This window comes from Chironomus tepperi, unplaced genomic scaffold (assembly GCF_022539635.2).
Source record: "Chironomus tepperi strain 1889 unplaced genomic scaffold, CSIRO-AGI_Ctep_v1 contig_84, whole genome shotgun sequence".
NCBI lineage: Eukaryota > Metazoa > Arthropoda > Insecta > Diptera > Chironomidae > Chironomus > Chironomus tepperi.
In genome coordinates, this window is record NW_027226206.1 from 501,352 (window position 1) to 515,262 (window position 13,911).

At 31.3% G+C, this 13,911-nt stretch overlaps 4 protein-coding genes across 6 annotated transcripts in view; 3 read left to right on the forward strand and 1 right to left on the reverse strand.

Annotated features, from left to right (window-relative positions):
• Positions 1–26: 26 nt before the first annotated feature.
• Positions 27–1,407, forward strand: LOC139085851 (zinc finger protein kipf-like). Its single transcript, XM_070634025.1, has 2 exons — positions 27–116; positions 180–1,407. The coding sequence occupies exons 1-2, from the start codon at positions 97–99 to the stop codon at positions 1,234–1,236; spliced, it is 1,077 nt and encodes a 358-aa protein (XP_070490126.1). The 5' UTR covers positions 27–96; the 3' UTR covers positions 1,237–1,407.
• A 244-nt stretch (positions 1,408–1,651) lies between these two features.
• On the forward strand, positions 1,652–3,379 carry LOC139085842 (uncharacterized). Its single transcript, XM_070634016.1, has 2 exons — positions 1,652–1,746; positions 1,907–3,379. The coding sequence occupies exons 1-2, from the start codon at positions 1,727–1,729 to the stop codon at positions 3,054–3,056; spliced, it is 1,170 nt and encodes a 389-aa protein (XP_070490117.1). The 5' UTR covers positions 1,652–1,726; the 3' UTR covers positions 3,057–3,379.
• On the reverse strand, positions 3,286–7,057 carry MBD-R2. The gene is made up of 5 exons (XM_070634015.1): positions 6,875–7,057; positions 6,114–6,813; positions 4,612–5,976; positions 3,655–4,451; positions 3,286–3,595 (listed from the first exon to the last, which is right to left on the reverse strand). Exons 1-5 carry the CDS (start codon positions 6,987–6,989, stop codon positions 3,444–3,446), a joined length of 3,129 nt encoding a protein of 1,042 aa, XP_070490116.1. The 5' UTR covers positions 6,990–7,057; the 3' UTR covers positions 3,286–3,443.
• A 459-nt stretch (positions 7,058–7,516) lies between these two features.
• Positions 7,517–13,911, forward strand: part of LOC139085803 (putative leucine-rich repeat-containing protein DDB_G0290503) — a 72,380-nt gene continuing 65,985 nt past the window's right edge. The window contains exons 1-2 of one of the 3 annotated variants that reach the window (XM_070633962.1): positions 7,517–7,759; positions 7,951–8,032. The gene's annotated coding sequence lies outside the window, so the exon portion shown is untranslated. Of the gene's footprint in view, positions 8,037–13,911 lie in introns of all 3 variants that reach the window. The other 2 variants (XM_070633963.1, XM_070633961.1) reach the window with 2 other exon arrangements.

The window sequence follows — 13,911 nt, forward strand, 5'->3', positions numbered from 1 at the left end:
ATTGGAAAATGTTTCACAAGAAAAATTCAATCGTCTCGGTAGCAGTATTTGTAAACATTTTTGTAAAATTAGTTTAATTCATTTTATTCACTTAAAATGAGCTCTAAGAATAACGAGTAAGATTTAATTAATGATTTTAATTATTAAATTTTTAACTAATCATGATTTTCTTAATACAGGTGTCGGTTTTGTTTGAAAAAAATGCAAATTAACGAAAGAATGGCTTTAATCGACGATGAAATTAAAGACCAATTCGTGGGTATTACCCAGTTAATGCTGGAATCAGGCAGTGGATTATCTCAAATCATATGTGAACTTTGTCTACGATCATTGCAATTAGCAAGTGCAGTAAAATTGCAGTTTATTGAAAATCAAAGGAAATTGCATTATTTTGGTGACGATTCCGATGATAATGATTCAAATTGCTCTGAATTACCGACAGTTCAGCCACCAGAAATCATATCAAAGAAACGAAGAAGGGATCAAAGACATGATGACTATGTTGACCCATTATCATTAGTTACAGTACAATCCAATGAGCATTTTGAAGCACCTGAAACTATCAGACCATCAACATTTAAAATAAAACAGGAACATGCAGAAACCTTTGAATCTTCATATAATTATGAAGAACTACCCACAATGCTGAACGAACAAGAAGACAGAAAACCAAAATACAATCGTTCCTTTAACATTCCAAAGACGGAAAGAAAGCTTAATACTGTGGGCGAGAAAAGTTTTCAATGTCCACATTGCAAAAATTTCTACAAGCGAAGACCCCACATGCTGAGGCATATTGAAGTTGCCCACATGAAATGCAAATTTATTTGCGTAGTTCCAGATTGTGAACAGTTCTTCGTACGAAAAGAAAGATTGAAAAAGCATCTTGAAGTCAGTCATTCAGATTTAGCGCCACAAGCGATGACTGCTATGATTGATAAATTAAGAATCTTAAAACCAGTATACGGAAATGAAGCACCAGAATTACTTGATGATAGCCAAAATGCAGGAGATGATAGTATGAATCAGGATGAGACGAAAGATGAAAATGATGCAGGAACTTCAAATAATTTTGGAACGACTTCAAATGGTACAAATGATATGTTTGATGATCGAGATTCGCTGTTTAGAGGACTCGAATTGGAAAGACGAAGAATAATGGAATTGGAAAATGTCAGGGGATTTATGTCAGATTTAAGAGAGGAAGGGAAATCGTCATTAAATCAGACTATGTGAAACGCATTCTTTAACTTATTTAAGAACTCATCATAATCGTACAAAAAATCTGACTATTTTAGTGAATTTGTCTATTGATTGATATTCATATTTTCATAAAAATGACGTTTGTAAGACTATTCATCGAAATATGATTCCTTAAATGTACTATCTTACACTACTTTTACTAATTATAACTGTATCTGATTGTAGTATAAAATATATCATCGTAATAAATTAACTTAGTGAATTTAAATTATCGTATGGAATTTAGTTGTATTCCTTTTTATTTTAAAAGCATTACTAATTCATGATCTGGTCTATAGCAGCAGGTATCAATCTATTACAGATTATTGTTTCCATTATCGATCGTTTTATGCGCTTTTTGTTAATTTTTCATACTGACTTTTTCACTTGAAATATTTTGTCATCTCGGAAAACTTTGATTATCTCGGCTTGTATTTTGTAAACAATAGTTTTTTGAAATTCTGTAACTTAAAACTAGTAAAAAATGGATTTTACAGGCTTTGGGTAAGTAACTTAATTAAATATTTCATGTGGTAGAGCCATGAGCTATCAATTTTCTGGGTAAATTGAAGAAAATGCCATCATTAACATTAATTTTGATTAATTAATTTTTTAAGTGATATAAAACGATAGCAACATTACTAATAAGATCTTCTAATTCCAGTTGCAGATTTTGCCTGAGAACCATTCAATCTAATGAGAAATTTAATCTCATTGACGAGGATGTCAAGAGTCAGTTTATAACTCTCACACAAATCGAATTGGATATTGTTGAAGGATTATCGAAATTTGTATGTGAAGTTTGTCTCAGATCAGTACAGTTGGCTACAGCACTTAAGCTTCAATTTGTTGAGAATCAGAAGAAATTGTTAGCTGAAATTGACGATTATGAAATAGAACCCACAACATCAAATATTGCAATACATGACATCCAGGAGACAACAAATGATGAATTAAAGCCAATGACCAAATTCCACAGTATACCCATCCAAAAAGCAGTTACAGTGAAATCGATACCGAAGAAGCCACCAGCAAAAAAGCTGAAAACTACTCAAAAAATACCAGATAATATCTCAGACAATTCATTAAGTATACAGGACACAAGCAGCAGTGCAATAGATCCAGAAATTAAAATTAAGGAAGAGAAGATTGAAGAAGGTGAAATTCAAATTAAGCATGAACAATTTTACGACCAGTTTGATTATTCACAGTCAAATACATTTGATGAAAATGATTCCGATGATCCATCAAGCATGTTAGAAGAAATGGACACGGGAACTGAACAATATCCAAACACGCCAGATCATATCCAACAAAAAGTTTATCCAAGGAAAACAATAACTGGAGAGAAAGTATATCCATGTGTTTATTGCGGGAAACATTATGCCAAACGTCACTTAACAAGGCACATAAATGCTGAGCATAAAAAGACTAAATTTCAATGTATGGTTGCTGGATGTACAAATACTTATTCACGAAAAGAAAAACTCAGAGGACATATTCAGACAAAGCATATAGACTGTACACAGGAAGAATATGATAATCTATTGGAACAGATCAAGCATCTAATGCCAATTTACGAGGATGCAAATCTTGCTGACTTGGAAACGCCAAAAATGAAATTTTACTGTGTCGTTCCTGGCTGTCAGGCCAATTACACTCGAAAAAGGAAGCTCAAATTGCATTTACCAGATAAACATGCAAACTTAACGCCAAAAGAAATGGCGGCAGCAAAGCGTAGACTCGATTCAATAACTCCAGTTTATGAAATGTATAAAGATCCTGTGGTTAATCCAGAAGATATAATAAATTAAGTTAATGTGATTCGTGTTAAGTAGATGGATCTAAATTGCAAATAACGGTCGGATAATATTTGAAAATTAACGGCCAAAAAATATTAGAAATATTTAAAAAAAGTCCGTTAAAATTTGTCCAGAAAACTGAAAGTGATGTTCGCTTAGTTAATGCTTAGTACCGTTTAGTATTAAAGGATTTTGTGTAATTTTAGTGTTAGATGAATATCTAAATGACAAGTAATTGAACTCAATTTTGGATCTACTTAACTTTAATTTATTCTTTTTAAACTGTTTTAAACCTTCTTGATGTACAAACTTTGTGTCTCTTACCATTATGTCATTTAATTAGTAAATAAAGCACTTACTAAATTATGTACTAAAACTTTAATCTTAATCAATCTTTTTTTAAGATTCTTCAATTGGATTACGATGGATATCCGAAAAATCATTCATTTGCTTCAAATCATTGATTAGCATGTACAATGTCTGTTTTAATGTGCTGTCATCTATTGGCCTCTTGCCATTGAGAATCTTTGATGAGCCTTCTTCCTCAAGAACTAAAAAGAAGGAATTAATTAAATTTCTGGACAAAATGGAACTTAATTCCCAAACTTACCAGCAATTTCCTTTTCAATGTTGTCCAATCGCGACTTGACTGTATTTTGCTGATTTTGAATATGATCCAATAGATTTTGTTGACATTTTCTCGGTTCTATTGCTGCTTCAGGTTCTGGTGCTACTGACTGGATCTTAATATCATTTTCAAACTTAATATCACGCTTTATGTCATCCTTCTTGTCGATGCTTTCTCTCGGTGGACTTTGTTCCCACTTTTTAGCCCATAAATACATCTTTGGATGCTCGATATTCTCAGCAATATTCATTTTTACGTCCAAGCTATTCATGAACTTCTTCATCTCAATCAAATTTCCAATTAAGGTATGACAACTCTTAAGTGTATCAAATCGTGCTGTTTGTTTTGGATTTGGAACATGATAATTGGCAATTGGTAATTTTCCATCATACAGCCAATCTTGATCATGGAAGAATCTCTTTGATGTTCGTTGCCTGTACGGATTTTTACAAATTAAACAAACATGCTTATCAGGTACTTGAGTAGACTTTTCATATCCGTGACATATTCCATGCTGCCAACATAAGCATAATTCACATTGAATCATTAATCCATCTTCCTCGCCATATCCACAAATGCAATTGATTATCTCTTCCTTCTTCATTCGGACAATCTTAATGACTTCACCATTTTCATCAATATAGCTTGACTGCTGTTGATTCTTAAAGTACGGCCCTTCATTGTATGGAATAACTCCTTCAACTGTTGAAATACTTTCACCATTCTGATAATCTAATTTCTGTTTTTTCGGACCATTCTTCTTTGGTTTTGGATTGAATCTAGAATGAAGATTAGAAAATATTTGAAAAAATAACGAATATTTAAAATTTGAATGATTAACGGTCATTTGAGATTTGAAAATTTTTGAATTTCACCCAAAAATATTCAAATATTCAAAATACGTTAAATTTTAAGCTTTTTCAAACAACAAAATCATACCTTATCCTCATCTTGCGCCTTGCGTGAGGTTTAAGTTGTGGACGAGTAAGTGCATATGGTGGAATTAGAGATTCAGGATCGAATTCTTTCAATGAATTCGGTGTCAAGTCTAAATTCATGTCCATTTCTGGTTCATTCTTGGTTGGTGTCATTTGACTTGTTACAAGTGGTGCTTTTAAAGCTTCTTCTAAAATTGGAGATCGTTGAGCAATCAGCTTCGATTCTGGTGAGATATTTTCTGGCTTTACATGCGGTTCTTTAAACGAATCATTGATTTCATTTCGTGATGGTTTTGACTTTTCCTTTGTCAAATTTGACTTTCTATTGGATTTGACTAAGGTCAGTTCAGCTTCATCTACAGTTGTTCTTAAATATGCTAAATCTTCCATATTTGGACATTCTCCCATAAGTTTAGCTAAATTCTCGTGATAATGCTTGATGTGAATTTGCAAGTGATTCTCTTTTCGGAATATTTTATCACATGATTCACTTGGACAATGATAATTATTGTTAATTACTTTAACTTTCAATGATCCAACAGACACTTCCGTTTGAATTGGAGCTGCTGTTACGAGATTTGGTTGAACGTATGGCAAGGCACCAAGATTTGCATATGGATTATTAAAAACTGAAGTTCCATCAGCTGATTGTTGATTCTTAACTTCGAATGAATGTGGCATGACTTGATGCTTTAATTTGTCAGACTGGATGCACAAGTCTAATGCTTTTGATCGCTTTTTGTGTAAACTGAAATCCCAAATGTCTGGATCATAAATTTCTCCAATTTCAGCTAAATAAGCTTTTAATTCATTCTTGAACCTTAATCTTCTGTTTGTTGGACTAATGAACAGCACATCCCACTTTCCATTTTGTCTTAAATAAATGTGTTTTTGCCATCCTTCCTTAATACGCCAATCCTTTATGACTATTGAAGGAACTTTTCCGTGTGTTCCATCAAATGTTGATTCTTCTCCAACTGGAATATCATCAACCCATACACAACACCATTCTCCTTCTGTTGGACCTTTGGGAAGGTCTTTCATTTCTTTTATGTAGTCAGGAATTAAACTTGGTGGATTGAGGAATAATGGATTAATTAAAACTGGAGTTTGTGGTTCTGTTGTTTGTACTTTTGGAGCATTCTTAGCTGAATATTTGTGGATATGAATTCCTCTCACAATTTTCGGATATCCATCATCAAAGAGTACATCATATGTATCATTTTCTAAAACTCGTTTAATTGTAGCTGGAAATTTACGACAATCATTCCATCTAGCTAATACTTTTTCGCCAACTTCAAATGTTACTGTCGGTTGAGCTGGTCTTAAACGCGGACTATCCATTGATATCCATTCATCGTTGATTCTAAAATTAGAAACAGAATCAATTAACGGACGTTTGAATTTTGAAATTTTAACGGATTTTTGAAATTTAAATTTTCTATTTTCGAAAATTTCATTTCAAAAATTCAAAGTTTTCGAAGGCTGTTAATAATAACTAACCCTGCTTTTGCTTTGTTATTTTTATCTGCACATCTTACAAGAACTTCCCTTTCATCAGTGTCAACCTCGATAATTTTTACAGGAATCCATTTTTCGTCAAACCGTTGAGCTTCAATTACATTTCCCGGTATAAAGTTTACAATAAGATTCTTCTTTTTTGGCGTTGACACACTTGGTTCTGCTTTTGCTGGAACATCAATTTCTACAGATTCCGCAGGTGGTTCTTCAACTTTTGATTTCTTGGCTCGAATTTCACTCTGTTGTAATTTAGCAGAAAGCCTTTTTGATGATTTCTTCGGTTTTTCTGGTGAAATTATAGGTTTTGGAATCTCCTTTTTCTTGGAATTAAATCCTTTCTTTTTTGAACCTTGAGCTTTTGGAGAATCTACACTCTTTTTTGGTGTTGTGGCTTCCTTTTTCGGTGATGCAACTTCATCATTCACCTCTTCTGTTGTTTTTGTATCATCCTTTGATTTTTCTGACTTCTTTTTCTTCTCAGGTGATTCTCCATCTGAGGCAATTGATATTGTGGCTTTTGTGACAACTACTGTATCTTTATTCCACGGGAAAATTGACGGAACGGTAAGACTTTTTAATATTATTTTGCCAGATTGCAAAATTGTGAAATTCTCTCGTCGAAAATGTTGTGAACACACAAAACTGTGTTTATTTGGCTTAAAATTCGATTCAAATTGACAAGCTAAAGTGGAATTAAATATATTTTAGTACTTTCTGGATGTTTTGATTGTTTTTTTAATTACCTTTTATCCATTTTTCAGCATTTTCCTGATTTGTCTGCGGAAAACGATGAAAAGTGATTCCTTCATTACCCTCTTCTGAAGTGCACTCTTTTACACAACATTTTCGGGTTCCCATGATTTATTTCCCACGTTAATTAAGTTATTTTAATTATTTTTTGAGAATTATTTTTTAGTGCGTTTATTCTGAGGGGTCAAATTTCTAAAATTGGTCATCTTAGTAATTTTGTCATCTCAGTAGCTTTGAAATTGTAAATTTTGAAAAAGTAACAGATAAAATGAGTTTTGTGAGTTAATCTAAGTAAATATACATTGTTTTATGTCAAAACTGAAAGATAAAGATTCAACATGCAAATGTCATCCAGGAAAAACATCAAAATCATGGTAAATAAACAGTTAACATAACTTTTTGCAAGGGCATGAAAACAACAACATAAATTTATTCTCTCAATATGTAGTCAGTCGATAAAGCAGCTTATGTACAAAATAGAGAGGAATACAGGCATTGAACAACGAAATTTCTCAGATACGTTTAGTTCAATTTTATCCGCGTGAATGAAAAATTCGTGTCTTGTATTTTATTTAAAAATTTTAACATAAAAGTGCTTTTAAACAGAAAATCCCCATTTAAAATAAAAACTTAATTAAATTAACTAATTTTCGAATGATTTAAACATCAATTTTGTGACTAGAATAGTGAAAATTCATTGAATTTAAATGAAAACATAAATTCGGCATTGTTGTTGTTTTATTAATCCCAAAAGATTTAAAATCGAATAAACTAACGCAAAAAATTAATGCTAGATAGTAATACTGGCACCCTGATAAAGTTGTATTAAGTATTATTATCTCGCTCTAGTGATAAAGTATATGTATATCCCATAAAAAGTAATCAAAAAATTGAATTTCTTTGTGAAAAAAGTACATAAATTAAGTTTTTCGTGTTTATGCAATTTTTTCATGCCTTTTGTGCTCACTGATTTGAAACGAAAAAAAAAATTAAAGTTAATTAAATTGTAGTGGATGAAAGAAGAAGAAGAAGCTGATATAAAAGCAATTTAAAAGTGAATTTTATCAAGAAATTTCATCGAGAGAAGAAAGGAATAGAAAGGAGGAAAAAAATCGATAAATTGGTGCAACAGTGAACTTGAAAAATCTACTGTAAGTAAGTTTCTAGACTCTAGCATGTACGTTTGCAGAATTTCCAACAGACGTTAATTCTTCTACCTGAATTATCCCTCAATGTGCAAAAACCCCTACCTATGTACTTAGCACATTTCGAGATCATTTGCATAAAAATAACTATATTGCTGCCTGTGTGCTCAAATACTAGATTCATTGCCAGGTAACATTTGTCTTCCGAAAGTGTAAAAAAAACATTCATTCAAAAAAAGGTCAATGCCGTACCATCAACAAATAAATTAGTGATCTTTTATCATTTTTTGTGGATGATGCCACTAGAAAGTGCATAAAACTTTCCACATGAGTGGTCTTTAGCATGATTACTGATTAGAAATGAAATGCGATTGAATAAACCGGCTACCACAGTGCCCCAATAAAAAAATATGTATTTCTCTCGTGAATCGCGATTTAATTTTATTATCAATTAGCATAAAAAAGTGTTTCAATATAGATATCTTCTTGTGAGATGTGGTCATGGTGAGAAGGAAATAAACAAAACATCAAACTGGCATGAAAGTCAGTTTTATTGATAGCTTTGCTTGTTATGCTTCGTAAGCGCATTTCTTTTTTGATTCATTGAATAGTTAACGAACTTTTTAAATTTAAATTTCTAACGGATTTCAAAAATTTAAAAATTATGCTACTAATTTTTTAAAATTTTCAATTAACGGTTTTAAATTGCAAAACGCTAATTTTGGCATAATCTTTTCATAGTTCAGCCAACAGACACTACCATATCTGTGTCAAAGTTAATGAGATTTCACGCGACTCGCAAACCAGTCAACCAATGTGTCAAAAAAGTAGCCATTAACGTCAATACGTACAGAATTAGCTTTATAAGCAGCTTTCTCTAATGAGATCGCCTCTATTTTGGCTTCCATTTGTTTGTTTTCATTTCTGCTGCTTGATTTGAGCATATTATTCCTCTGTGCGTTTATAAAATGCAAATTTGTGTCTCATCTCAGCATGTGAATAAATTTCTATCCGTTTCATTGAGAATTGACTTTTGATGAACAGCTTTCTTTGCTGGAGTGGTCGGTTCCACATGTTTTTCACAAAAGTTCGAAAATGGAATTTGGATCCAGAGCTATGCTGATATAAATCAATTCTCTCATTCCAATATGGACATAATTCAGAAAGTTTTTTTTTGTAGTTTTTATTTTGGGCAAAAATAAAAAAAGAATTTGTATCAATAAAAGGTCATTGAACTTAACATGACGAGTAGTAGGGAAACAACAGAAAAATATGAGAAGAAACGAATCATTTTTTCTTTTATTTGTGTGCGGCTTTTTTAAGTGCAATTTTTGAAGTGCGAGCAAGAAAAAATACAGAAATTGCCAAAATATTGCTTCCGCGATAAGAAGACATGATCTTAACGGGTTTAGGTACGAAGAAAAATAACAAAAAATCAATGCTCACGAATAAAGCATGAATGAAATGCGTGGATGAATGATTTTCATCATTAAAAATTGAAAAATTGTGTAGCTTGAAAAATTCTCAACATTATTGGATGTTGATTATTGCTACAGTGACATCGAATGTTAACAACATAATTTTTTAACGCTTTCAACTCGAACATATGTTGATGCTTGATATTTACGTGTGTCTGTTTTTAAATTCATCCTATCAGGCATTTTAATGAGTGTGTTAGCTGAATTTTGAAAAAATAAAAAGTTGATACACAGCACGTTTGTGAATAAAACAGAAGCAAGTTGGAAATTGTTATGATCTGATGATGGACAAATGGGGCGAATTAATGCAGTTTTGGGATGAATTGGTTGGCCAGACTAACTTTTCATGGGAATTAGATATAAATGTATTTTTAAACATTTACAAGGGCTCTGTTGCAAATTTGACTTTTAAATGTCAAAGTAGGCCAAACACAGTTGACATTTGTAGTCAGTATGACCATGTTGTCTCATTCGAGTATCTTGGATACCATTTTGTCTGGGATAGACAATATTTGATTCTAGACCACAAAGACATGCTATAGCAAATTAGACCTAGATAGAATCTGAGTGACCTTTAGACTCTGGACTAAACATGGTATATGCTCTTAAACTTGAAATTTTGATCACTTTTGATCCTGTGTGGATGTCATAGCATTTGGAGCAGCAATGCTGTCCAGGATTCTACAATTTACATCAATAATCAAGAATATACCCCCTACCAACAACAAGTATATTCCCAGACTCTTTCATCACTAAATTCCCTAAAATTTACAACTTCTAAACAAACAAGACAAACTGAACAATAATAAACAGATAACATGACATTAATGCCCGATACAAGAAAAGAGTTTTTATGACTATTTTATAGCTCGATCATTTTGTGTATTATTTATGTGTATCCGATGCATCAAGATTCTATAACACATTTTCAGATGATTCTCATGCATATATGCTTACTTTAATTCATTACGATGAACATATTATGATTTGTTTACATAACTCTATCTCCCATTTTTCACATTTATTTCTTCTTTATCGTTGGACTTTGCATGATTCAGTTGAATTAAAGCGTACATAAAAACAACATTGACGATGACTGTGAAGGAATTTTCCTCTTTTTCTTTAGGAAAATAAACCTTTTTGTTCTTATTTTTTCTCGGTAGCATTGAAACTTCTTTATATTCTCTAAGCATTGCTTGTTCAATTTTAAAAATAGATAAAATTCCTTTTTTAAAAAACTGTAGAAACTTTCTTCTTCATACTGTGCTTCTCATTCCTTTTCACTTACTCTCGATTTTTTCCTCCTATATGTACGTACTCAAGTGCTTGGTTGGCAGTTGAAAGAAGTTTCTCAAATAAAAAAACATACGAGCGATGAAAACAAAAGTCAGAGGCAATATTGTACTGGGCTTTGTCATGCACTCAATTTAATCTAAACATAAACTTTTTGTTTTCACACTGCTATATTTGTACTGTTTGGCACATGACATGGAAATTTAAGTTTGATTTCTTCTTAGTGTCACAAGAAAAACCAATTGTTTATTTTTATCGCATGAAAGTGTAAAATGATTTTCGCAACATGCATAGATTTAGGCATGAGAAAAAAATGTTGCCCGTCATACATCATCCTGTATGTATAATGCAGCTACTCATGTTACTGAAATGATTTTTCTTTCGGTTTTTTTTTTTTAAATATGAATAAGAAAATATAAAATAAAAACTTTGTAGATGTGTGAAAAATGCGACTTGCATGTTATATTCGTGTATGTCACTTAAAGAATGTTATGCTAGATTTATAAAAATAGATATTTGTCAGATGCATTATGAGAAAAAAATTAAAAATTCCACATTATTAATGCGTATCGCGCGAAATGGGTAAATAAATAATCTTCTATTTTTACTTAACTGCTTATGTTTGGCTTGAACATGTGCATTGATATTGTTATCTTAAGCGATGGTTATGATTATTTTGTAAATTCTATGAGGAGAAAAGAGCGTTGAGCTGTTTGACATTAAAAAGAAATATTAGGTCATGGCTCATGAACTGCTCGCAATGAACATTTTGCAAAAAAAAAAAAATTATAGGATCAGATACTTTTATTTAACTTATTCTTATAATTTCATATGAAAATATGCAAAAAAAATCAATTCTTTGCTTTTTGCCGTTATTATTATTATAAATTGAGATTTGAACCCATACTCAGTAGTATTTCAACTTCACTTTTTCATTCAATAATATTTATTCCTGTTATTAAATCTGGATTAAATGTCTTTATTAATATATAGCTAGCTGAATCGATTGCAATCATGCTTTCATATCTAAAGAACATATTCTCTAGCTTTAAGACGATTGTGTTCCAATATGCCTTCATAGATTCCCCGAAATCATACACTACTCGGTATACTTACTCAGTAAATCTGTATCAATTACAATGTTTATTATGAAATATTATCCTCGTCTAACTTACACTCAGACTTCATTGACAAATCTTATCACCTTGAAATGATCCGCTAGCTTTTCAACGCAAGATATTCGATTTCCTTTCCACAATACTTCCACAGTGAGCATTCATAAATGGATAAATGACACATGGGGATTAGAACGACGACAAACAAGCGATGATGATGATCGCAAACTTGAAAAAAATAATTTCAAATAATGATTTGTATTCTTTAACAAGATTGTTCTGTCATGGGTACTTGTCAGTTTGGCACGTTACAGATGATATATAGATTTCGTATATAAGGAATAAAATGAAATCAGACAAAATTGCGATGTCGTTCACTCGGGAATTGCCTTAAATAAATAAACAACATAATAACGTTTTGTACTTTCCTCTTGGTATCTTAATCTTCAAGAGATTGACAACGCAAATATATAACAAGTGTTAAGTCTTGTAATCTCTTTTATTGATTTTGAAAAGGCCGTTGTTATTCAAGACACGATGAAAAGTAAGAAATGAAAATCAGATTCTTTTATGTTGAGTCCGCGCGTGAATAATCTAGTTAACTATGTTGATTACGTTTTGTTATTTTTGGACATAAGTCGTAAGCATTTCTTTTTTTTTCGTATAAGATTATTCAATGGACTGCTTACATATAATTCCCATTATATTTAATTACTTGTTAAGGTTCAATTGAATGATTTTGCATAATTTTAAATGCATAATTACCTATGGTTATTATAATATGAATATTCATTACACTCCTCATCATTTTCGATGAATGTAATCATAGATGTAATTACATTTTTTATTCAACAGAAGCACTAAGAATAGATGAATGCTAATTTCCATTGTATATGACTAAAGAACATTGATGATTTCTTCCCATCACTACTTTTTTGTTTTGTTGACTCAATAGCGACAAAAAAGATTTTTTAAAACAATTTTTTTCCTGTCTACTTGCGTAATCGGAAGTGTCTGAGAATTAAATGAATACTTTTCGACGTTCTCTTTGAAATCAGAATGATTTAATGAACGACCGGCATGAGAATTAGTGTGTTTGTTTTCTTAGTTTATCTCTTATGTGTCTTTCTTAATGATGACTTTTTAAATCAATTTCTTAGAATTTATTTACTGTAATTTGTATTTTTGCTTCTCGGTAGAAAAATTTGAACGTTATGAGATAAGAATTTGGAAATTTTATTGAATATGTGAATGACTATGCTGCAATATCAATGTTGTTTTACTGTAATTTAGTCGTTTATAGCTTGATATATTCATTTGAATAGGTTTTTGGCCACTAAAAATGTTTGTTTATTTGGCTGTGAAAATTCTATTTAGAAAAATGATTTTTGAAAATATTCCAAGTTTTTAAATACATTTTAGACTATTTCTGTCTACGCAAGCATAAAAACTGAAGATCGAAGATTCAATTTGATGTTATCATCCTATGAAGATGAATTAGAAACTTGCTGTTTTGTAGACAGTTTGGGAATGTCTAACTATTTGGTGAACTTGTAATCTGTTTACTTGGCAGGCATATTTTGTAATTTTAGACATGGTAATCGATTAAGCCATTAGAGGACTAGCTTAATCTTCCCTTCTTTAATTAAGTATATTAATACTATACGTATAATATATGAATCACTTGGTTTTTACGTTAGATAATGAATTGCAGAAATATCCAATTGATTAAGTCTAGCTCAAATTAAGTGAGATCGTAAATCATTTTGAACATTTAGATTTTAATCCTATAATTGTATAATTCTTCCATTACGACACTACTTTGAATAATGACTAATTTTTGGCGAATATTTTCTACCAAGTCAACTCAGAAATAATTCTAGCAAAAATTCTCATCAAATTTGCATGACAAAACGATCCAAAAAATAGACCTGTGAATATCTAGATTGAATCATTTCATTAATAATGTTCCATAAAAGTAAATTATTATTCACACATA

What these genes read in the sequence shown, in the direction of transcription:
- LOC139085851 (XM_070634025.1), top strand. Translation starts at nt 97, where the DNA reads ATGAGCTCTAAGAATAACGA. An exon ending in ATGAGCTCTAAGAATAACGA is followed by an intron (nt 117 to 179) that starts GTAAGATTTAAT and finishes TTCTTAATACAG; the next exon opens with GTGTCGGTTTTGTTTGAAAA.
- LOC139085842 (XM_070634016.1), top strand. Translation starts at nt 1,727, where the DNA reads ATGGATTTTACAGGCTTTGG. An exon ending in ATGGATTTTACAGGCTTTGG is followed by an intron (nt 1,747 to 1,906) that starts GTAAGTAACTTA and finishes TTCTAATTCCAG; the next exon opens with TTGCAGATTTTGCCTGAGAA.
- MBD-R2 (XM_070634015.1), bottom strand. Translation starts at nt 6,989, where the DNA reads ATGGGAACCCGAAAATGTTGTGTAAAAGAGTGCACTTCAGAAGAGGGT. An exon ending in AGGCGCAAGATGAGGATAAG is followed by an intron (nt 4,452 to 4,611) that starts GTATGATTTTGT and finishes TCTTCATTCTAG; the next exon opens with ATTCAATCCAAAACCAAAGA. An exon ending in CATTGAAAAGGAAATTGCTG is followed by an intron (nt 3,596 to 3,654) that starts GTAAGTTTGGGA and finishes CCTTCTTTTTAG; the next exon opens with TTCTTGAGGAAGAAGGCTCA.